Genomic DNA, 24,216 nt, shown 5'->3' with positions numbered 1-24,216 from the left:
TTGAGATTCCTGGAGGAAGAATTTCCATTTCAGACTGAAGTCCAGGTAAGAGCCAGTGGCTAGCTGTTTTTCTTTTTGGATCTTCAGGTTGAACCCCAATTTCTGTGTCTGGGTTTTTATTAATCACGCTACACAGTCCTACCTCTATTCTAATATGTAACTTTGACAAGTAATTTTTTAGGCCTTCAAATCTTCTGTTGGAAGAAAGAATTAGATAAAGTAGTACATCAGTTCCCTTTCTAGTCTTAATCGTGATTTGTACTGTAGGTTCGGAATTAGAATGGCTTATCATGGAAAATCTAGTGTCCTAGAACCGCTGAAGCCATTGACAAGAAATCTTTAATAGTATGCTTTACTCAGATCCCTTGGTCTTTGTGGCATACAATAAGTATGTAGAAGTTAAAGGGAAGGGTATAATTCTAGGTGAGTAGACTTTAAGGTCATATTAAAGAGGTATGAGTTTATAAGTTTAATATTAAACTATAAGATTATACATTTTATTTGAGAATCTATAAGAATATTTAGTACATTAGTATATTTCAGGGAAAGATATTCTTTCAACTTGGAAAAGTTATTTCTAGAGTTTTCTGTATAATTTTGTTTATAAAAATGAAATAATTCAGAGAGTATTAAAATTATGTGTTCCTGTTTCATATTTGGGTATATGTTAGTACCTTCTTGCTTCTTCTTAAAATTCATAGACTTAAAGAGATCCCATATAAATTCCATGTCATGGATTTTTGACAGGATATTATCTTTTCCCCCACTGGGACTTTTTCATTTATTTGAGTTTAAAGCCAAGGAATTTCCCAATTCTAAAACATCCTTTTGTTAACCTTTTCCTTCAAGGCCTAAGGCAACATCAGAGAAAGAGAGCTGAGGTTAATGGGAGTCCTACCATTCCTCTCTCGCCTTCATTGCTTTGTGGTCACTAACTGAAGCCAGTCTTTCTGCACAGCTTCACTCAGTACTGGATCTCCTCATGAACCTTTGAGTTGCCCGCCCTCTAATTTGTGGCTTTTTGGAAACACCTGGACAGGAAGTTATTTAGATTGATAGATTTCTAATTCTGGGTTCATAGCATCTGAAATAGAGAACTGGAAGAACGACTGGAGAACTAGAAGTCAGAGAACGGGAAGAGCCAGGAGGGACAACAGTGAGTCAGATGGTTTAGTGATATAGGGAGGACTGTCAGTGATTGGAGAGAGCTGGGAACATGACATGGACAAAAATCCAAGACTGATTCTTAAAAATGAAGATGCTGAAGTCCAGTAAAATCACTGAATGGATAAGCTTTGGCTTCTGAGCTAGTTTGGTTACAAAGTCTATTTACTATTGATTTTGGGGTTTTCCACTGTGTTGGCAAAAAACAAAAAAACAAAAACAAAACAAAAAAAACCCCCAGAAACCAATACAGAAGGATTTATTGGGGTGAATTTTGTGCTAGTGTTTTAGGAAAGCAGAGAAAACTCATTGAAAAGGAGCTAGTGAAGCCATCACTGGAATACTAAACTATTTCTTCCTGTAGGTTGGAAATTTTGGGCTGTATTCGAATAGTCTTGTCACCTGAGGTCTTTTCACAACACCGTTTTCTCTGTTCCTCTGCTGGGATCCACAGTGACATGTAATATTTAATATTTAACCAGAGATTCTGATACGTTGGGAAACCACTAATTTCCCTTCCGGTTCCGCTCCCTGTTGCCGTGGTGAAGTGCTTTGACAAAAACACTTAAGGGAGAAGAATTAAGTTTTAGCTCACAGTTGCCAGTTCGGTCCTTGATGGCAGGGCATCAAGGCGGGGGGGAGCTAGAAGTAGCTGGGCACTGTTCACAGCCAGAGGAAGAGGCTCCCAAATGCATACACGTCCTTAGCTCTCCACATAATATAACCCAGGTCGTACTGCTCAGAGATCGTTCATGGCCACAAGTAAAATAGATATTTCCGTATGAATTAGTATAATCAAGATAAAAATCTCCCGAATGTATGCCCACAGGCTCATCTCTCTGGTGATCCTGTGTTATGTCAAGTTGGCAATTAGCGCTAAGTATTACAACTCCACCCTTGTCAACTTGACACCCAGATACATCGCTTGTGAGCTATAACCTTTCTGATAAGCTTTTCTTGTCTCCGTAAGCTCATGACCATGTTATAATGTAAGAGAGTCAGTCCGACATGAAAAGTCGGCTTTCAGAGTTTCAAACCCTTTCAAACTCCAACGTCTCTGAAGTGGGAGCTCCTCTACAATGAAGAACACTTGCACACTTTCAGGAATAATGGCACAGAATAACAGCGTTCCTGTTCCAAATGGAAGAAGCAGGCACAAGGAACAGTTACACTTAAAAACAAAACACAACAACCTTGAAAAACAGATGAACAACCACCACTACCACAACAGTAAAAACATCCCAAAATCTGACAGGAAGAGCACCAAATCCTCCCACTCCACTTCTGGCATCTGTGGCACATAGTGTGATTATTTGGGTTCCAATAGGCATTGGTGACCCCACCCCTGTAGCTCTGCTGCCCTCAGCATATAATCTTGTGGGTCATTTTCCGTTCTATGCCTGCAACTCTCCTTAGAATCTGTCGGATGGTCTTGGCATCTCTAGGATCGATCCCGGAGTTTCTAGGATGTCTTAGTTTTTACTTTCAGACCTACATGCAGTGCCCCCTAAGGACCTCTTTACAGAAATTCTGGTGCTACCCCATATTGCCTGACCTCAGATGCTCTCCATGGCCTCCTCATTCTTTCATGCCTCCAAAACAATAACACATAGGTGGATATAATTTAGTTTAGTAGCCGACTTTATACAGTGTAGACTCACCTGAAAAAGTCTCAATTAGAGATCGCCTAGATCAGGTTTGCCTCCTGTGGGCGTGCCTGAGAGGAATATTCTTTTTCTAAATGGGCTTACTTGTGGTGGAAAGAGCCAGCTTGAGTAGGGGCAGCACCATTTCAAGGGCTGGACCCCTTGAGTAAGTCCAGTAGAGTAAGAAGCACTAGCTGAGCAAGTTAGCAAGGGTACCATTGCTCTCTGTGCCTGATTATGGATATGCTATAACTTGCTGTTTTTACTTCCTGAGAACAATGCTTGTGACCTGGTGCTGTAAGCTTCAGTGAATCCAGAACACCAACCATGCCAATACTTCTTCAATCTCTTGGAACAGAGTTGTATCGGTTTCTGGGACCTGACCCTGGGAAAACACATTTTAGTGAACTCTTTCAGCATTTTTGTTTCAATTTAGACCTTCCTCTTCAAACAAGCTTGTAGTTTCACAAGTCAGAGCCTTCAATGGGTTATATCTTGCCCTCAGGGCATCTTGTTCTATTGGTCTATTATAGAACAGTGTATTTTTCTTTCATAATTATCCTCTTTCTTTCAACTAACACTTTGGCTGCAAAGTTTAACTTGTTCAAACTTCTCCTCTTGTACAAACTATTTGGTTTTTACAACTTTCTGCCCATCTTATCAATTTTTTTAAACTATAGCTCTGAATAAGTGAAGTGGCATGGAACCATGCTCAACTTGAATCCTGTCCTGCCTTCAAATGTCTGCTGCCAGATAATCTAGTTCATTATCTTTAAATTCAACTTTATTCAAATTCTCCATACAGAAAGCCATATTAGTGGTCAAAATATCACACACCTGTGTCCCCCTTCCCAGTTCATTATAGAGTTTCTTGTTGCTTCTAAAATCAGAATATTCTCAGTCCACGTTTCTCTCTGTGTTCTTGGCCTTCTAAAATCCCACCAGAATGACCCATTAGGTTCTACTAAGGCTTTTCTATCCTACAGTTCTGAATTCTTCCATATTCTAGAAACAAAACCCCAGTTTATTCTATCAACAGACCCACTTCTGGCAGCAGCTTATCTCTTAGTTTCTTTTCCTGCCGCTGTATAAAGTACTCTTACAGAAGCCGCTCAAGGAGAAAGAATTACTCGAGTCCTTCACGGCCATCAAGTCAACGTAACAGGAGCTTCAAGTATCGTGTGATATTGTCCACAATAAAAGAAGGGAACGATACATTTGTAAAAGCTACTACTTAGTTGGTTCTCTCTCTTCCTATGATCCAGGATTCCTTGTAAAAGAATATTCCTCCCTACAACATAGACAGCCCTTCCTGTTTCAATTGATGAAATCAGGCTATTCCCCTGTAGACCCATCTCCTGGGTGATTTTAGATTATGTCAGGTAACGCTAACTATAAACTGCTCCTCCAGTTTGAAGAAAGGGTAGGGGCTTAATAAAGTAAAATAAGTTTCTTTGAAATGAGATATTTGGACTGGGTAGGCAGCATCAGTTAATGGTGAAACTTGCTAACTGGTCACCCAACACTCCTGGAAGTTGCTTCCATCCTGTCTGTGTTGCCCTATGGTTGAAACTTCATTGCTTCTTCTGGTTTGACTCACCCAAGGCCACTTGGCTCATAAGTGAGGGAATAGAGTTGTATTAATTATTTTTCTGTAGCTGGGACCTGATGGAGCAACTTACTCATAGATTCCTATTTATCAGTCCATCCCGGGGAGGAGGCCATGGTGGGGGAGAGCTCCTTCCATTGTGATGGCGAGGAAGCAGAGAAATGAGATACAGGAAAAATACATTCCCAAAGAGACACACCCCTCCATCCTCCAACTAGATCCTACCTCCCATTTCCCCTTTTCTTAATAATGCCATCATATTATAATTCCAGCACAGGGTTAACATAGAAATCGAGCCAGCGCCCTCGTGCTCTGATCATCTGGAAGAGGTTTGCAGACAGAGCAGAGGTGTGTGTCCTTCATCTCTGAGGTGTGGCTCAGTGCTGTCACACTGATGCTGAGATTGAACATCACAAAGAGTGAATGTTTCTGATCTTGTCCTTATAAGGACATCGTGATGTAACTTAAGTAGCTTTTCCATGACAATACCATCTTTACTCTTGCTTAATTGAACATTTCCTCTAGAGCAGTGCTTCTCAACCTTGCTAATGCTACCACCCTTTAGTACAATTCCCCATATTGAGTGACCCCCCAACCACAAATCATTTTTCTTGGTGCTTCATAGCTGTAATTTTGCTGCTGTTATGAATCATAAACCATTCTAATATTTTTGGTGATACAGGTTTGCCAAAGGGGTCACGACCCACAGGTTGAGATCCATTGTTCTATAATAAGACATGGTGTAAAAAAAATTAGTATATTAGGAAAAATGATTAGTAAATTTTGGGGGATTATATCTATTTTTTATGGTATTGGTTACTCAGGGTCTTGCATATTCTAGGCATGTGCTGTTCTGCTTCATTATGTCCCCAGCCATTAATAATTAAGTTTGCTGTCTTTGGCTGGTTGTAGACCGTGTCAAACTCTGCTTACTGTTTCTTTTTATTATGGCGTTAGGGGAATGGTTTTTTCTTTTAATTTCCAGGAACTTAATTCAACTGTAGAAGGCAAACAAAATGATGCAGCTCATTGAGTCAAAATTGTATTACTTAGGCAGGGACAAAGCATCGTGGTAGAGCTTTTGCTTGGTATGCGTGAGGCTGCTCTGGGCTTGAGCTCTAGCACCAGTGGAAAGTGAGATTGTGCCACCCAGAAGCTCAAGAGCTCGAACCTACTGTGTTTATAAAGCTAGTCTGGTAACACCCCGTGGTAACTACCTTATAGATAAGCCATTGCGGAGTCTGGATAGCAGAACCCCAGGCCACTGAAATGCGGCTCCTACCCTGTGATAGAACACAATGTGAACAGCACTGTGCAGAGCCCGTGAGTATCCGAAGAGTGTGTGCCACGGCAAACCAGGCTCCAACAAGAATGTGGTGTCCGAATTTCTGCAAGTTGGTTGTTCATCAAGTAGATCCTGATATTTTGGCCTTTTATCACATGGTTTAGACACCTGGCCCTCTGTAGCTGACAGTTTAATTACTTTGGTGATCAGTGAAGGAGTGTTTTGTTGTACTGAATCATCAATAACTTTAATGTATAATAATGCTTGCTTTGCTTCTTTTCTCTGTCTCTGCCCCACCACCATGCTCAGATAGTTGTACTCAGTGCTTAAAGCAAACTTACCTACGTCACAAATGATCTGACACCTTCTAAATGCTGCCACAGTTCTTAATTTCATGGCCCTTGCTTTGAAGCCAAGAGGATGCCTAATTTGAATTCTCCCTTCCATTGTCCTTTTAAAGTGCCCTGTGGTGTGGTCTGGCAGGGAGTTTGCCTGGCTCTGGGACTTACGTGCTGCTCTTTGGAAGACTAAGCTGGCACAATGGACTTTAATCAAAACTATGTAAACTGTAAAAGTAAATAGCAATGAATGCGATGTGACCGGACTATAGGGGCTTCTGGAAGGTTTACAGGAAGGTGATATGGTCCCCTCGGAGCTTGAGGAATGTCAGGCCAGCGTATGTTTGATATAGGGGTTGGGATGGGGAAGATCCAGGTGGTAGAATGGACGGTTATTGCAGGCAAAGGTCAGAAGGCCTTGCAATCTGAAGTTGTGAAAAGTTCTGAAAGGGAGGTTTACCGTGCACTGTGGCCATGTCTTCCTTTGTGAATCCCCATGAGCATCTAGTTACTTATCACTTGCATTTGCAGATTAAAATAGAACAGATATGCTTAATGAATAGACCTATTTGCTCTGGGCCACCTGCTGTTCTAATACTTTACTTAGTAGGCTTTAAAAATTGCAAGGTAACCATAGCCATTGTTCTCCTCAAATCGTTTAATATATGCACCATTATCACTGACAGCACAGTTGCCTCCTTGGGGATCTTAAATCACAGGCTAATATTCAGGCACATTAAACACATTCTTTTCATTAAACACATATGACAGCCCCTGGCATGAAGTGAGTTCTCAGTACAGGAGCTATCTGCATTTTTCTCAAAGTAAATCTGAGTTCTGGAGTACCCAGTGTTTGTCAAGAGACCACTGGGAGAAACAGAAGATGAAAACCAAACAATACCAACAACAACCTGTATCCAGACCCACTGGAAGAGCCGCATCACTGATAGGCTTGTCTTTCTCTCACATTCTCTTCATTAGTCCAGTCTATAGCGACAATAAGCTGGGTCACCTTGGATGGGCAGATAGTGTCTCTGCGCTCTAAGAGGCCTCGCTTCTGCCCTGTCAGCAGTTATGCTACTTGCACCCTTGAGGTTGTGATAGCTCCTGGCACAGAATACGCTCCAGTCTTAGGGATATCTGCATTTTGCTTAAAGAAAACCTGAGTTCTAGAGTTCCCAGTGGTTGTAAATAAGCCATTGAAAGAAGCACATGGCCAGTCACACCAAACACCAAACCAAACGAAACCACAAACAAAAATAAAACCAAGCAAACAAACAGACCCTACAATTATGCAAGGCTTCTTTCTGTCTCACATTCTCTTTGTTGTTCAGTCTCAGGCCCCTTACTGCCCAGTAGTCCTCTGCGTGGGCCGAGACGAATCTTCAGGAGCTGATGCCTCATGATAAATGAAGCCAAGGAAGCAGGGTTCAGAACAAAAAGCCACTGCTCTTCCCCTCTCTGTGCAGGGAGTTTGCTGAACCTCCCTCATCTAGACGTGTTCTTGGCATTCCCCAGATACCAGGGCTGAAGATCAGCCCATAGCTTGACCATTGGTAGTCTATCCTGCTGTTATTAAAGAGGAAAACTTTGGGTGCCATAATTTCTCTCTTGACTGGTTTTACTTTTCAATCAGTTGAGATATATTTTTGTGCCACAGTCTCTTCTAGGGATAGAGATGCTTCAATCAGTAAAGTGCTTCCTACATAGCTGTGCAGACTTGACTTCAACATCTAGTGCCCCCCTAAAACAGCTGGGCATGGCACCTTGCACCTGTAATCCTAGCACTGTGGAGATGACAAGAGAATGATTGTAGCTAGCTGGTCGAACTATCTAAGTCAGCGAGTTTCAGGTTCCATGAGTGACCCTGTCTCAACAGATGAGGTAGAAAGTGACCAAAGAACATAGCAGATGTCAGAATTTCTATGCACATGTATCAGCCTATACATATGTCTATCTGTATACATTAGCATGTACGCACCACCCACACAATACAGCCATATGTATATCCACACAATACAGCCATATGTATATGCACACAAACACACACATACACAAATAAACACACACAGATACATACACATATACACACTCAGACACACACACATGCGCACACATACACACATAAATACACAAAAATACATACACACATACACACACACAAGCACACACAGACTCCTTTGTCACCCTGTAATACTAAATTGCATTAACAAGTCGAAAGTGATCGCATATTGATTTTATTTTACAAATACATATACATACATATATCCAGTGCTGAAGTTTCCATGTTGATTTTACGGAAAATCGTTTAGATTAATTGTCTCATATTTTCTTTTGCAGAATGCTTAGGGATGCATGCTGGTGAATTTTCAGCCCTGTGCTCTTTTTTTCTTTTGCCTCACAGGAGAGAATAATAGAGCGTTTGAAAGAGCAAAGGGAGAGAGATGACCGGGAGAGACTAGAAGAGATAGAATCCTTTCGAAAGGAGAACAAAGACCTCAAAGAAAAGGTCAATGCTTTACAGGCTGAACTCACGGAGAAAGAGGTGAGTCTAGGGAAATGAAGGTACCACATCCACAGTTCTCCAAATGCCGTTTTTGTTGAAGTTGATTTCATTAACGGTCTCTGGGGACATATAGTATAGTGTGAAGACTTGGGGAACGTGAGGGCCTTCCTCTCAGAAGGCTGCCTCTGTTCCAGGGAAGAGAGTCTTCCTTCATCAGAGATGTCTTTGGGCATCTTTACCACTCAGCCGGTTGGGCAGTGTGGCCTCTAGAAGCAGTTTTCTTGTGTTTTACTTTACCAATTCTTACTTGTATGGCTTAGAGAAGCTTTTTTTAGGTCCTTTTATCTTTTGCTTGAACATCAGTTAGTATATAACAATAATGATAATAGCAACTCCTCTTTACTTATTAAACGCTTTTGGAGTATTTTGAATTTATTTGCAGTTCTCAAATGAACCACCCAATATTGCCTGGTTAGAAAACATGACCGTGAAGACAAATTTCTCGGCTAGATATAGCTGCTCTTCTGGAACTTTTTTTTTTAATGGTACAATAAATTATTTAAAGCCATTTCACACTATATCAAAGCTGAATACAGAATATAAATCCCACCTCTGTTTTTACAGTAGGACAATGTATTATAAAGAACTTTCCTGCTGGGAGATTCCAGAGTGGTTGTTTGGGGCTGCAGTCTCCACGCTCCAGAGGATACCTGTAACATGTTCAGTATTCTTGAGGATACTTTTATGGAGATATGGATGAAGCAGTTATGTAACTTATCCTCAGTTGTCCCTGCCACAGTGATTTCTGTCTGCCAGACATGCACACTCTGCAGGATGACTCAAGCCCTTTGTCTTACTGGGTCTTCCTAGTCCACGGCTGCGTCTCTCATATTTCCAGAGCTACTCCATCCCTTGTGTATTGATAACTCTACACAATTTACAGTCCTCCCTAAATAAGGACTTGAGCTTTGATGCAAGAGGAGGGAACCAGAACCCAGCCTCTTGTCCCTAAAATGGATGCTTCCTAGATCTTTAGAAAGGAGATTGTTTCTTTGACTCTGCATTGCACTGCCAGACTGGATGGCTCTGTCTTTGCATGTGACAGAAGAACACTAGCTTTGTCCACATTTTTAATATTTCTCACTGTTTGGACTTGGAAGTGCCATTTGAGGGTTTGCACCTTAAAATCAATGCGTTTACTGCTAGTGGAAAAGAGACCTCAGCGAAGTGGCAAGCTTCAGGTGGAACTGGTTTTGTAAGCAGTGCTATCCGTAATTGAGCATGAGTCACATGGGCAGTGCTAGCCATGGTTAGCGTCAGTCACGTGGGCAGTGCTAGCCATGGTTAGCGTCAGTCACGTGGGCAGTGCTAGCCATGGTTAGCGTCAGTCACGTGGGCAGTGCTAGCCATGGTTAGCGTCAGTCACGTGGGCAGTGCTAGCCATGTCTGAGCATCAGTCACGTGGGCAGTGGTGGAAACCTTTCCAGATCCTGTCAAATGCACTTGGCATTGCTACTTGGCAAGAAATGTTCTGTCAAAAAAAAAACAAAAAACAAAAAACAAAAAAAACCAAGGAAACAAAAACCAAAAACCAAACCAATTCAAACAAAACAAAACAAAAAAAGAAGCCAGACCCAGATTAGTAAATTTAACTAAATTAAGGGGCACTCTGAAATGGTTTCTAATCTAAGGGAGGGTGGACAAGCCCAACGCATGTCATGTGACTACCTGGAGGAGTTAGGCTGCTACTGCAACCACCTGGGACAAAGGCTGAAGGTTTGCTCCTTAAGGTCTTTTTTCAAAGGGTGGATCAAGCCCACCCAGAGGACCGAGGATAATCTTCTTAAAACCTAAACCCAGCTGATTATAGGCGTTAGTCGTGTCTGAAACTGTCTTCACAGCACCTAGATTAATAACTAGGAGCCCAGTGTAGCCAAAATAAAGCGGGCTGTCACAACTGGCAATTTACATTTTAAAAAAGAACAACATAGAATTGCAGTTCGCAGGGAAGTTACTATTTACTTTGGGTGATAATATGTCTTCACTATGACAAAATAACTGGATTATAAGGGCCTCCATTTTTTGTAGAAGTGAAATCAGAGTTGTAGACCCAAGTTTGAGACTTGAATCTGCCTTTAATGGCTGAGTGATCTCGGACAAGACCAACAGCAGATGTGAGCGCCAGCTTGCTGTCTTGAAAAATGAGTGCTACCCACCTGTCCTTCCAAACGTGCGTGGGAGTTTTCTGCCTGGTAATGATGGCCTTCATCATGAACGGCAGTCGGTGCTCAGGACACAGTCTTGTATAGTGTTAGGCATCATCGTGTCCTGAAAGAACACTGTGTACTCCCTGTCTTCCTTGATAATGCAGTGTTGATATAAGTGCAGAAGTGGCGCATTTTGGTCAATAGTGGTTGTTAGCTGTTTCATGTTTGGTAATAAACATTGCCCCTATAGGTAGCAAAAACTATGCTCAGAGATATGCTCTGGTATTTATTTCTCTGGATTTTGGAATTCAGACTATATAGGGAAACTCTAGGATTCTGGGCATGTTGATAACTGAGCACTCTTGGCGGTCCTATATCTGCTAGGAGATTGACCATTGATTCTGGAGTCTACTTTATCCTAGAATTTCAAATACCTTTATCTTTGATTCGTTAGAAGATATTTGAAAAATTAGTCATGTGTTTCTGTTAAAGAGGAGTTTGATAAAATGTAGTAGGATGTTTTACATTTGATTTACCCTTGGGAAAGAAGCATCAAAGTCAGCATGTTTTGTTTTGTTGTTTTTTTTTTATATCTCTCTCAGCATATGCACAGCTTACTTATAATAAATACAAATGGAGAGTTCAGGGCATGTGTTTGGAGAGACAATGCTAAAAGATCACCCTAGGACCATGATCTTTAACATGACTTTGAGATGTGAAAACTGCCCTGATTGATCACCCCATTTAGTCACATTTGATTCTACTGTGATGAAAGTCTGTTCTGTCTTGTAAACTGGCCAACTTTCGTTCCCTGGTGAGAGCCCACTGTTAACTACTTTAGTAAAACTTACCCCTTCTGCTGAATGCATACTTTACTGCGATGTGGAGAACCAGTGAATTTGTACTGATGCTCTTGCTCGGAGAAATCCTGATGTTTTCCTTACAAGCATTCTCCTCCTTTCAGTCCAGTTTAATCGACCTCAAAGAACATGCGTCTTCATTAGCTTCTGCGGGACTGAAGAGGGACTCCAAATTAAAATCTCTAGAAATAGCTATCGAACAAAAGAAGGAGGAGTGTAGCAAATTGGAAGCACAGCTTAAAAAGGTAAGTGCAGTCTAAGCGTAGATGGGCTCATTGATGAATTCATAAATGGTTAAAGGAGAGGCCTTTTGCAAAATAAACTCTTTATCATGGGTTATCTGCTGATAAAAGAAACATTTAAGTTGATTCCTGAGAAGTCTGAATCAAATCCGTTTGTAAATATGAAAACCTATCTTAATTTTGCTGTCAAAAGAAAACTTGAAAAAGAGAAAATAGAGGAATGAAAAAGAATAAAATCTAGCCACTACTCTCTGGGGGTCTAAACCCTTTGAAAAGGTGGAGGAGGATGTTCTCAGCAAAGGGAAGAATCCAGACATCGCTTCATATTCTGATCAAACTTTAGAGTTTCAGATGCAGATCAATTTTTGTAATACAACTGGGCAAGAATGTTTCTGGCAACACTCAGTCTCTAGATGGTCACTAAAGTAGTCAACCCCCTAGTGCATCTGTAGAATGATGATTTATATTGAATTAGTAATGGTTTACTGTCTAAGGAAGCTTGTTATATCCAGAAGTCTTTGGAAAAGAAAGCAGGGTCTTTCCATTGTGGCATCCACTTGTTTGCTCCAACCTGAACACTTTGTGGGGTGCATTTCCAGTCATGCATTGTTCCTCTGACTCTTTCCCTATGTTGTGTGGTTCGTCTGCACTCATTGTTCATAGAAAACTCATAATGTTATTAAGTCTTTTGTTCCCTTTGACAACTAATAAACTTAGAAGAGATAAGAATCTAAATATATAATAAAACACATAATAAGATTTGATTGTGATTCATAGCACACTAGAATAGTGATTTATTAACTATAGTTATGAAGACAGATGGCATGGATGGCCAGAGATGTGAACAATGTTTGTATCTACACAAGAATTATTTTGAATGCTTAATATTTAAATACTCTATTTTCTATGAACTTATGCAAACTAAAACTGAAACCTGACTATTCCATACTTACCATGTAGGGACTTTAGAAAGTCACCATATGAAATTGCACACCAAGAAAGTCCCCTCACTAAGACTCAGAAGCAGCATTGAGCATGGCTGTAGAGATGGCTGGTGGGTAAAGTGATCAGCTCCTATCCTATGTAAGAAAAACAGGTATGGTGTACTCCTGTATTCCTACTCCGGGCCAGCAGAGATGAGTAAATCTCCAGACTCTTCAGCTTCCCAGTTTACTTAATTGGTGAGCTCCAGGTTATTAAGAGATACATGTCAAGAAACAGAAGGTGGAGGAGCAGCTGAGGGAGGCACTTGATGTTTATCTCTGCTTGAGACATGTCTGCACTGGTGCATACAGCCATGTACACATGCATACAACCCCCCCCCACACACACACACACAGAGGCACGGAAAAAGAAAGGCATTCTTAATATTTCCTTTATTTTAAGTAGTATTTAGTTAAACAGAAATCTGGACTATGAAAAAGTTTAAATTGCCCATCTGAAGGTATTTAGATAGCTTTTTATGCATTTGGTGTATGAACTATTTTCTAAATATTTACATTGTGCTCTGTAATACACTTTGCTTTTTACTTAATAAGAGAGCACAGTGGTGATAAAACGTGCTCTCCCACAACACTATAGCGAAGGGAAGTGGCTGCTGTACCATCTTACCTCACCCATGGCGTGCTGAGCAGGAGATTCTCAGACACACCCAGAGCCTGGAAGGCACCTGCATCAACTATGCTGGGCTGTCACAGAGACCAAGGTTCTGCACTGGGATAGCTGTGCATGTGTGCTTGGTGTCTGCCCTTTGTCCCGATAGCTCAGCATTGGTCTTTGAAATCCTCTAGGAACAAAGAGAAGCAGTCCAAATGTTGTTGCTGGAGTTTCCATGTCCATGACTTGATTCCTGACTGAATCTGCATCTTCGCAGTTCAACCTACTTTGCTTAGGTTCCTCTGGGGTTTGCCCAGCAGGTCACTCACTGGCAACATAGCTTATCCCCAGACTCCCAGTCGGCACCACTTACTTACATTCACAGTCCAAGTCCTGTAACATTTTGGTGTGGTATTTGATGACATTTTAGTTTTCTACACTGTCACCAGCACTAAAGTGACACATGGAGTTGTCTCCCTGTAAGGGAATTATATAATTCATGAAAAGAGAACTTATTTTTAAGTACTTACATAACCTTTACTTGGTTTAGTGAACTTAAAAAGGTTATGATAACCTAAATATTTTATGTCTCACCTGTAGATGCCACATTGTTCATTTGGCTCTCCAGTATTGACTTAACTTTAGGGTTGAAGTGGTTTTTGTTTTTGTTTTCTTCAGTAGTCTCTAGTTTCTGCTGATGGTTTCATTAATACCTCAAGTATCCATCACCTTAGAGAGAAAGGAGGTCTCTATGAAATACTTGAAAACACAAGCCTACACTGTATGAATGTACATATGGACACATTCTTTCCTCAAAGAAAAAAACAACTCTAAAAGCTTAAAAGAGGGTCTTCAGCACCTTTTAAATGAAAAGCTTTGTGACTTGTGGATTAAATAGATTTACTAAACGAAAGCTGAAAATATAATTATTTTGTATCATAAATATACCATGGACTTTCCCCAGTAGTATTTTGCTCAAGATTTGTGATGGTCCAGGTCCTTTCTGTTCATAAAATCCATATAAGACTATACATTAGTAGTATATAGTTGAAAATAAACTTTTTCTGTCAGCAACAATGGAATCCACTTTGGGATTTAGCTTTTTATTTTGCTAATAATGCATGACTGAAGTAAGCTATTTTTTTACATACAAATTTGTGGACGAGTTTGCATACATAGTCATTTTTAACACTTTTTCATGTAGGGTTCATGATTCCTTCAAATATTTTAGGATAAAAGTGCTTCTATACAGACAAGGGATTATGTGATTTCTATCTGAAACTCTTAGAAATGACAATCAGATGCTCATGTGCGAGGAAATCCTACTGATTTTAGTGAGTTCATTGAACAATACTAACCAGCTAAGGCATAATTACTAGTGTGCATAATAATTAAATCTATGCGCCAATATTAGTTATCCACGGAGTGATTTTTTTCTTTTGATGTTCAAGCTGTAGAGGTTAACTGACCTGTGTCTTTAGGAACTCCTGAGAAGACACAGACCCCCAAGTGCCATGCTTTCTACTCACTTCAGTTTTTGCTTTAGGAGACTTTTCTTAAAAAGCATGCTAACTATCCTCAAGTTGAAGAAACAGGTGTCCTGTCTTCAAAGGAGTGTCTCAGCCTAGTACCAATTAATAGTTACCCTCATATTGCACCTCTGAGACCTCCATCTTGAGCCTCAAATTAATGTGTAGATATTTAATCAACCGAAGTCGAGAGCACTACTTACAGTAATGTTTTCAACATCTAACTGTGCACAAATTTAACAGTAGCCTATATATACTCTAAAGCCCTTGGAACGTTACAGGCTATCTTTCAGAACTGAGACAGGAGAAATTGGTAATAGACAACACTTGTTGTTGTTCCCTTTGCTTTTTTTCCAGACTTGAATTTTCCTTTGCTCCTTTAAATCATTGTGGTGTTGCCCTGCTTTCTGATGTGTCCCTACTGTTAGCCTGCTGTTTCCTAACCTCCGTTTAATGTAGACACCAGATAGAAACTGTAGGCTTCTGGTACTACCAGAGAAGAGCTATAAATTCAATGATAAGATTTAATTAATCTTTTATTATTATCATCTTTGAAGTTCAGGTAATAAATTGTGGGCTTGGCCAGAAGCGCTCCTTCTGATTCATTGTTGGAGGCCCGCACTTCATGTGTCGTCAGAAGTGGACAGTTTTCTTTATTTCATGGGCATTTAACTCAAGAGAGGGAAAGGAACACAAACCTTAAATTTCTTGTTTCAGCTATTCTTTTCTAGGAGCCAAAGTCAACATTTGTATTCCCCTAGAGCCTTTCACTTCCACTGTGGAATGTTTAGAAACTGAAATCTCTTCTTTTTTGAAGACCAGCTCGTCTGTGCGAGCCCTGGGTTTGCTGAGCTAATAATGCTGTTTTTCTGGGTCTCTCCTTCTTTCCCTGTCTGCGCTGCAATGCCTCCCCACCTTTGCCATGTAGCAAGCTGAGCAGTTGTTCAATCAGATGTACAACCCAGTAAGTCATTTCCAAAAGTTCCCGCTGTAACATATCAAAGCATGAGGATCCACTGAGCCCACGTGACAGTGTGCCACGCTGGGGAAGTGTCCAAAATGAAATCAGGCCCTTCCCATTTCCACGCTCTCAACAGAAATGATCTGCACGGAGCCAGTGCCATTTCTTTCAAAAATTTAAAAACCGAGAGACTAAGGAAATTTGGCCAGCTCTGATATTACTTTCTTCCTAACTTCAACTCTCAGACTACAAAACAAAACAAATCAGCCAAGGATGCAGGCTTCTAGAACTGAGATGCTTCAAGCACAGGCTTCCCTGAGCCACAGGGATGGCATTTGCAGAGCAGCCAGTGGCTCGCGTGTGCTGCATCATGTTAAGCTGGCTTTAGCTTTAAAATCTGGGCTGTACTCATGGGGACTGATACGTGCCCAACAATAATAAAAAGTCAGCAGCTCTAACACAGTCTGCTAGTAACACACCGTAGCAATTCTGAATTTAGTTTAATGAAGTTTGAAAGGCAGGTAACCAGTTCAAAATTAATAAAATAGTTTGGATGTCACCACTAGTTCTTTATTCTAATGACATTCGTGCAAAACATGGGTTTCTCTAGTTTGTTTAGGAAGGAAGGAAGGAAGGAAGGAAGGAAGGAAGGAAGGAAGGAAGGGAGAAGACTTTTTGTCTTGTCACCAGACTGACTCACTGGCAGGTGTATTGAATAGACGTGACTAGAATGTGTCACTTGTCGAGTGTGGCCAGCAATGCCCTCTAATTATCTTCAAGTTATCAATCCCCATCACAGATAAAAGAAATACCATGTGTCAAGGAAACAATTCAGTCAACACAGTTTTATTTGTTAAGCATACTCCGCCTGCCTACAGGGTGATGGGCAAGATGCCAATATGTGTTTAATAAATTCTACCTGGACCCTTATTTTTACCCAACAAATATATTTGCAGACACAATCCCCAATGCCCTGCCAGAACATCCCCCATATGGATTTTAGCAGAGTAGCAAAAACAAATGGACAAACTGCCCAAGTTTTCTTTCCCTTAACATTTGAATAGAAGTAGTGATAGGTTGATCAAGACAGTGGAGAGGTGAAGAAAGATGCTCCCACCAAAATCAGAATATCTAGAAGCTTGAAGAATCACCCTAATAAAAATGCATGTTTTCTTGTGAATGTTTCTAGAACAATTTTTTTTATTTACATGTTAGGGACAAGAAGAGAATGCAAATTGGCCATGCTTTGTGTGTCTGAAACATAGAGGGATTGCTGTGTTTTCTAGCTGGGATATGATCAGACAGGAGCTGGAGTTCACTAGTCCTTGTCAGAGTAGGTAGCATCAAAGACGAAATGACTTAATAACATGGCATCCTCAACTTCCCCTTAACCTTCCACCCAGGGCCAGGCCTCTGCTATTCAAAAGAAACTTTGTGGACTTTCTAGTGACTAATTCAAAGCCTTAGACTGGCGTTCTTCCCCAGATTAGTTAAACTACCCAAATGGTTTGGCATTCGGGGAATAGAGCCAGCTCTATTAACTCCCCTGTCTGCAGGTATTCTCAGGATCCAGCTCTTTTTGGGTCTGATAGAGATGCGGATTGATGGGTTTTCAACCCTTCATAGCTTGAAAAAAATGACTGAGTTTCTCCTAGTTTTAAAAATAATATATTATATGTCCTTGGTATTGAAAGAGTAAAGAAGGATATCAGAGATGATAAAAAGAGCAAGAGGATAGCTCACTGACAATGTAGACAGGAGGAATGTGCATGTGTGTACATTTTCTTGCTAGGTACCTTTGTGTGGAGGAGGCTCCTCTTTTTTATCGCTTCCTCTTCTTTCCCTGTCTTTTTCCCTCCCTCTTCCTACCTCTTTCCCTTCCTTCCCTTTATCTTCCTTTTTTTCCTTACATTATACCCTTTCTTTTCACCAAGTTGCACCAAAAATATTTTGTAGCAAAAATCCATGAGAGTCTAGGAGAGGTTCAGAAGAATTTATTTAGATGTATGATAGGGGTGAACACTCCCAGATGCAGGATAGGTTAGACACCTGCTGCGGGAAGACTACCACCAGCAAGCTACATGTTCCACTCCTACCATTCATGCAAGCTTGAAAGCAAGAAAATGAGAGATCTTTTCTCCTTAGTTGTCATGTAGCAGACAAGACCACACCTTAGAGCTTGCTCTTCCAAGTCACTTGCTAAATGGATCAAAATCCCTTGACACTCCTTTTTGTCTAAATAAAAAGGTTCTAACCCTAATACCAAAATATATATAATTATATATTAAATTAATAAATATTATTCAGAAGAAAAAACGGTTAATAACATAACACAAAAATGCAGCTACAACCAACTAGAGCAACATCAAGCAAGGAACACATACTAAATGTCCAGGTTATAGTCAATCAGCAAGTAAGAGGATAGTAACTGTGACCATCTATTCTTCAATCCCATTAAAGATCTGGGAAGAAATAATATATTACCTGAGTAAGCAAGAAGTGCAAGCAAGTGACTTCCAAAAGATGTAAGAAATGACAAAAACAGTTGGTTGCCTGGACAATCACCCAAAGTCTCTCTGCAATAATGGGGCAACCAACTTTGGCTATGGGTCTAGAATATCTGACAGACCATTTCTGAAGCAGGAAAATTTTGAAAGACTGTCCTACTTTGTCTTGGCAAGGTTCAGCAGTTGCTTTTCCTTGTGTCCTGCTTATCCAGATTAGACAGTGTACTTACTGTCAGAAGTCAGGGCAAGGTCAGTTCTTTGCCCAATAGGTCATTTTAGCCAAGAAGAAAACAAGCTCCACATGGAGTGTCTTCAGTGTCCATCATTCTCTTAGGAGTAGATCAGTGCTGCCAGAAGCAGTTGTGTCTCATGTCAACAGAATTCTAAACTATTGAAACATTTAAATGCAATATTCAGTAGATCTTTGAATTGTTTGAACAATACTCATCAGTGTGTAGTATATCTTTATTAATCTCAAGAACATAACTAACATAATTGTAAGAATGACAAACATGGGTGACTATTAACCTGTAATTTTCTAAAAAAGAAAACAAACTACCTTTTTTTCATTTTACATACCAATCCCATTTCCCACTCCCTTCCTTCCTCCCATTCCCTGTACCTACCCCTCCACCCTACCCCATCCACTCCTCAGAGAGGGTAAGGCACATTAATTTGGGGAAAGCTTGTAACTCTCCCTACTATATATAGGAAGAGCAAGGTATCCATACAAAGAGAATAGGTTTTAGAAAGCCAGTAGAAGCACCAGGGATAAATTCTGGTGCAACTACCAGTGGCCCCCACAGTCTGCCCCAGCCATACAACTGTCACTCACATTCAGAGGGACTAGTTTGGACCCTATCTGTCTGGCTGGAGTTGGTGAGCTGTTATGAGCTCAGGTAAACTGTTTCAGTAGGTGTCCTTGTCATTATCTTGACCTCTTTGCTCATATTCTCATTCCTCCCACTCTTCAACTGGACTTTGGGAACTTAATTCAGTGCTCTGATGTGGGTCTCTGCCTCTGTTCCCATCAGTTGCTGGATGAAGGTTCTATGGTAATATTTAAGATATTCATCAGTCTGACTACATGGCAAGGACAGTTTGGGCGCCCTCTCCACTATTGCTTAGGGTGTTAGCTGAGATCATCCTTGTGGATTCTTGGGAATTTCTCTAGTACCACATTTCTTGCTAGCCCCATAATGGCTCCCTCAATCAAAATATCTCTTTCCTTGCTCTCATCTCTGTCCTTCCTTCATCTTGACTATCTCATTCCCTCAAGTTTGCCTCCTCTTTTTCCTTCTCCCTTCATCTTCCTCTTGTGCCCTCCTTACTCCCCTACCCCCATGCTTCCAAATTTGTTAGGTCATCTTGTCTATTTGCCCTTTCCAGGTGGATCAGTGTAAGTTTTTCTTAAGATTCATTTTGTTATTTAGCTTCTCTAGGATCATGAACTATAGGCTCAATATTCTTTGCTTTACAGCTAGTATTCACTTATGCGTGAGTACATACCATGTTCATCTTTCTTGATCTGAGTTATCTTACTCAGGATGTTTTTAATTCCATCCATTTGCATGTAAATTTCAAGATGTCATTTTTTGTTGTTTTTTGGTTTTTTTTTTCCACTGAGTAGTACTCTAATGTGTAAGTGTGCCACATTTTCTTTATCTATTCTTCAATTGAGGGACATCTAGGTTGTTTCCAGGTTATGGCTACTACAAATAATGCTGCTATGAACATAGTTGTACAGATGTCCTTGTAGTATGATTGAACATATTTTGGGTATATACCCAAGAGTGGCTGGGTCCTGAGATAGGTTGATTCCCAAATTTCTGAGAAACCACTATCCTGATTTCCAAAGTGGTTGTACAAGTTTGCATTCCCACCAGGAATGGAATAGTGTTCCTCTTACTCCACATCCATTCTAGCAGAAGCTATCTTTGGTGTTTTTTGATCTTAGCCATTTTGTCTGGTGTAAGATGGTATTTCAGATTGTTTTAATTTGAATTTCCCTGATGGCTAAGGATGTTGAACATTTTTTAAGTGTCTTTGGCAATTTGAGATTCTTCTGTTGAGAATTCTCTGTTTAGTTCTGCACTCCATTTTTAAATTGGGTTATTTGGAATTTTAATGTCTAAGTTTTTGAGTTCTTTATATATTTTGGAGATAACTGCTCTGTCTTATGTGTGGTTGGTGAAGATCTTTTCCCATTCAGTAGGTTGCTTTTTTGTCTTATTGACTGAATCCTTTGTTTTACAGAGGCTTCTTAGTTTCAGAAAGTCCCATTTATTTATTGTTGCTCTTAATGTCTATGCTACTGGGGCTATAATTAGGAAGTAGTTTCCTGTACCCATATATTCAAATATACTTCCCACTTTTTCTTCTATCAGGTTTAATGTGGTCACATTTATATTGAGGTCTTTAACCCATTTGGACTTGAGTTTTGTGTGTGGGGATAGATGTGGATCTATTGTCATCCTTCTGCATGTAGCCATCCAGTGATGCCAGCACCATTGGTTGAAGATGCTTTCTTTTTTCCATTGTATATTTTTAGCTTCTTTGTCAAAAACCAGGTGTTCATAGGTGTGTGGGTAAATATCCAGGTCTTGAATCAATTCCATTGGTCAACCTGTCTGTTTTTATTACAATTTCAAGCTGTTTTAATTACTGTAGCTCTATAATAGAGCTTGGTGTTAAGGATTGTGATGCCTCTGGAAATTCCTTTATTGTACAGTATTGTTTTGGCTATCCTGGTTTTTTTTGTTTTTCCCTATGAAGGTGAGTATTGTTCTTTCAAGGTTTGTGAAGAATTGTGTGGGAATTTTGATGGGAATTGCATTGAATCTATAGATTGATTTGGTTGGATTGCCATTTTTACTATGTTAATCCTATTTACCAAGAGCATGGGAGATCTTTCTATTTTCTGGTATTTTCTTCAGTTTCTTTCTTCAAAGATTTAAACTTCCTGTCAAATAGGTCTTTCACTTCTTTGGCTAGTGTTACCCCAAAATATTTTTTTTGTTGTTTTGTTATTTTGTTTGTGGTTATTGTGAAGGATGATATTTATCTGATTTCTTTCTCAGTTTCTTTATCATTTGAATATTGGAGGGCTATGATTTTTTTAATTGATCTTGTGTCCTGCCATATTACTGAAGGTATTTATCAGCTGTAGAAGTTCCCTAGTAGAGTTTTTGGGATCACTTATGTATACTATCGTATCATCTGCAAATAACAAAAGTTTGACTTCTTCCTTTACAATTTGAATCCTCTTAATCTCCATTTTTTGTCATATTGCTCTAGTCAGAACATTAAGAACTATGTTGAATAGATATGAAGAGAGTGGACAGCCTTGTCTTGTTCCTGATTTTAGTGGGATTGGTTTGAGTTTCTCTCTATTTAATTTGATGTTGGCTGTTGGCTTACTGTATATTGCTTTTCATTATTTTTAGATATGTTCTTTGTATCTCTGATCTCTTTAAGACCTTTGTTATGAAGGCGTGTTGATTTTGTTGAATGCTTTTTGAGCATCTAATAAGATGATCATATGTTTTTTTTCTTTCAGTTTATTTATATGGTGAATTTCATTGATAGATTTTCATATATTGAACCATCCCTGCATCTCTGGGTTGAAGCTGACTTGATCATGGTGGATAATTTTTTTGATATGTTCTGGGATTCAATTTGGCAGTATTTTATTGAGTATTTTTGCATCTATGTTTATGAGTGAGATTGGTCTGTAATTCTCTTTCTTGGTTGAATCTTTGTGTGGTTTTGGCATCAGGATAACTGTAGCCTCATAGAAAGAGTTTGGCAATGTTACTTCTTTTTATATTTTGTGGAACACTTTGAGGAATATAGGAATTAGCTTCTTCTTTGAAGTTCTAGTATAATTCTGCACTAAAACCATCCGGTCCTAGGCTTTTTGGTTGGGGGGCTTTTGATGACAGCTTTTATTTCCTTGCAGGTTATAGTTCTATTCATTGTTCATCTGGTTTTGATTTAGTTTTGGTATGTGGTACCTATCCAGAAAATTGTCCATTTCTTTTACATTTTCCAATTTTGTGGAGTACGGATTTTTGTAGTATGACCTAATGATTCTCAATATTTCCTCAGTGTCTGTTGTTATGTCCCCCTTTTCATTTCTGAGTTTGTTAATTTGGATGTTCTCTCTCTGCCGTTTGATTAGTTTGGATAAGGGTTTGTCTATCTTGTTGATTTTCTCATAGAACCTGCTTTGTTTCATTGATTCTTTGTATTATTTTCTTTGTTTCTATTTTGTTGATTTCAGCCCTCAGTTATTTCCTGTCTTTTATTCCTCCTGGGTGAGTCTGCTTCTTTTTGTTCTAGAACTTTCCAGTTGTGCTGTTAAATCACTAGTGTGAGCTTTCTCTACTTTCCTTATGTGGGGATTTAGTAATATGAACTTTCCTCTTAGCACTGCTTTCATAGTGTCCCATAGGTTTGAGTAAGTTGTGCCTTCATTTTTGTTGAATTTTAGAAAGTCTTTGATTTCTTTTTTTCTTTTGTCCTTGACCCAGGGGTGGTTTAGTACAGCACTGTTTAATTTCTATGTGTTTGTGGGCTTTCTGAAATTAGTGTTGCTGTTGAATTCTAATTTTAAACCATGATGATCTGATAAGATACAGGTGGTTACTCCAATTTTTTTGTAACCATTGAGGTTTGCTTTGTTACTGAATATGTGAACAATTTTAGAGAAGGTTCCGTGAGGTGTTGAGAAGAAAGTCTATTCTTTTGTGTTTGGGTAGAATGTTCTGTAAATGTCTGTTAATCCCACTTGAGACTTGATATCTGTTAGTTCTCTTATTTCTCTGTTAGGTTTCTGTCTGGTTGACCTGTCCATTGGGAAGAGTGGGGTGTAAAAGTCTCCTACTATTAGTGTGTGGGGTTTGATGTGCAATTTAAGCTTTAGTAATGTTTCTTTTATAGATGTTCAGGATTGAGACTTCATTTTGATGGATTGTTCCTGTTAAGAGTATGAAGTATTCTTCTCCATCTTTTTTGATTGATTTTAGTTTGACATCTCTTTTGTTAGATATTAGGACAGTGTCACCTACTTATTTCTTAGATCCATTTGACTGGGAAATCTTTTCTTAATCCTTTGCTCTGAGGTAATGTCAGTCTTTGAGGTTTAGGTGTGTTTCTTGTATACAGCAGAAGGCCGGATCCTGCTTTTGTATCCATTCTCTTAGCCTGTGTCTTTTTATAGGTGCATTGATATTAAGAGATATTAATGACCAATTATTTTTCAGTGGTAGTGTGTGTGTGTTTCTCTTCTTTGGGTTTTGTTGGTATGAGGCTATCTGTTGCCTATGTTTTTGTAGGTGCAGTTATCTTTCTTGGGTTGGGGTTTTCCTTATAGTACTTTGTAGAGGGCTGTATTTGGGGATAGGTAGTGTTTAAATATGATTTGTCATGTAATATTTTGTTTTCTCCATTGATGTTGATTGAAACCTTTGTCTGTGCTTGCATTCATGGTCTTTTAGTTTCTGCAGCACATCTGCCTAGGTTCTGGCTTTCATGGTTTCCATTGAGAAATCAGGCACAATTCTGATAGGTCTAATTTTATATATTACTTGACCTTTTTACTTTGCAGCTCTTAATATTCTTTATTTATTTTATATGTTTTGTGTTTTGATTATTTTATGGCAAGGGAATTTTTTTGATCCAATTTATTTGGTGTTCTGTAAGCTTCTTGTACCTTCATAGGAATATACTTTTTTAGGTTAGGAAGAATTTCTTCTATGATTG

General features: G+C 39.5%; 1 protein-coding gene across 8 annotated transcripts in view; it reads left to right on the top strand.

Annotated features, from left to right (window-relative positions):
- The window catches only part of Erc2 (ELKS/RAB6-interacting/CAST family member 2), an 892,417-nt gene that overhangs the window by 416,027 nt on the left and 452,174 nt on the right, over positions 1-24,216 (top strand). For 5 of the 8 annotated variants that reach the window (XM_041662603.1, XM_041662599.1, XM_041662602.1 and 2 more), the window contains 3 exons: positions 8,447-8,587; positions 11,720-11,860; positions 15,911-15,946. In XM_041662603.1, coding sequence (XP_041518537.1) covers positions 8,447-8,587; positions 11,720-11,860; positions 15,911-15,946 — 318 coding nt within the window. The remainder of the gene's footprint in view (positions 1-8,446; positions 8,588-11,719; positions 11,861-15,910; positions 15,947-24,216) is intronic. The other 3 variants (XM_041662605.1, XM_041662600.1, XM_041662604.1) reach the window with 1 other exon arrangement.

This window comes from Microtus oregoni, unplaced genomic scaffold, assembly GCF_018167655.1.
Source record: "Microtus oregoni isolate MIOR12 unplaced genomic scaffold, Mior012 000013F_ref0000133, whole genome shotgun sequence".
NCBI lineage: Eukaryota > Metazoa > Chordata > Mammalia > Rodentia > Cricetidae > Microtus > Microtus oregoni.
Note: the sequence above shows the minus strand (reverse complement) of the source record. Positions and strands in the feature narration are given on the sequence as shown.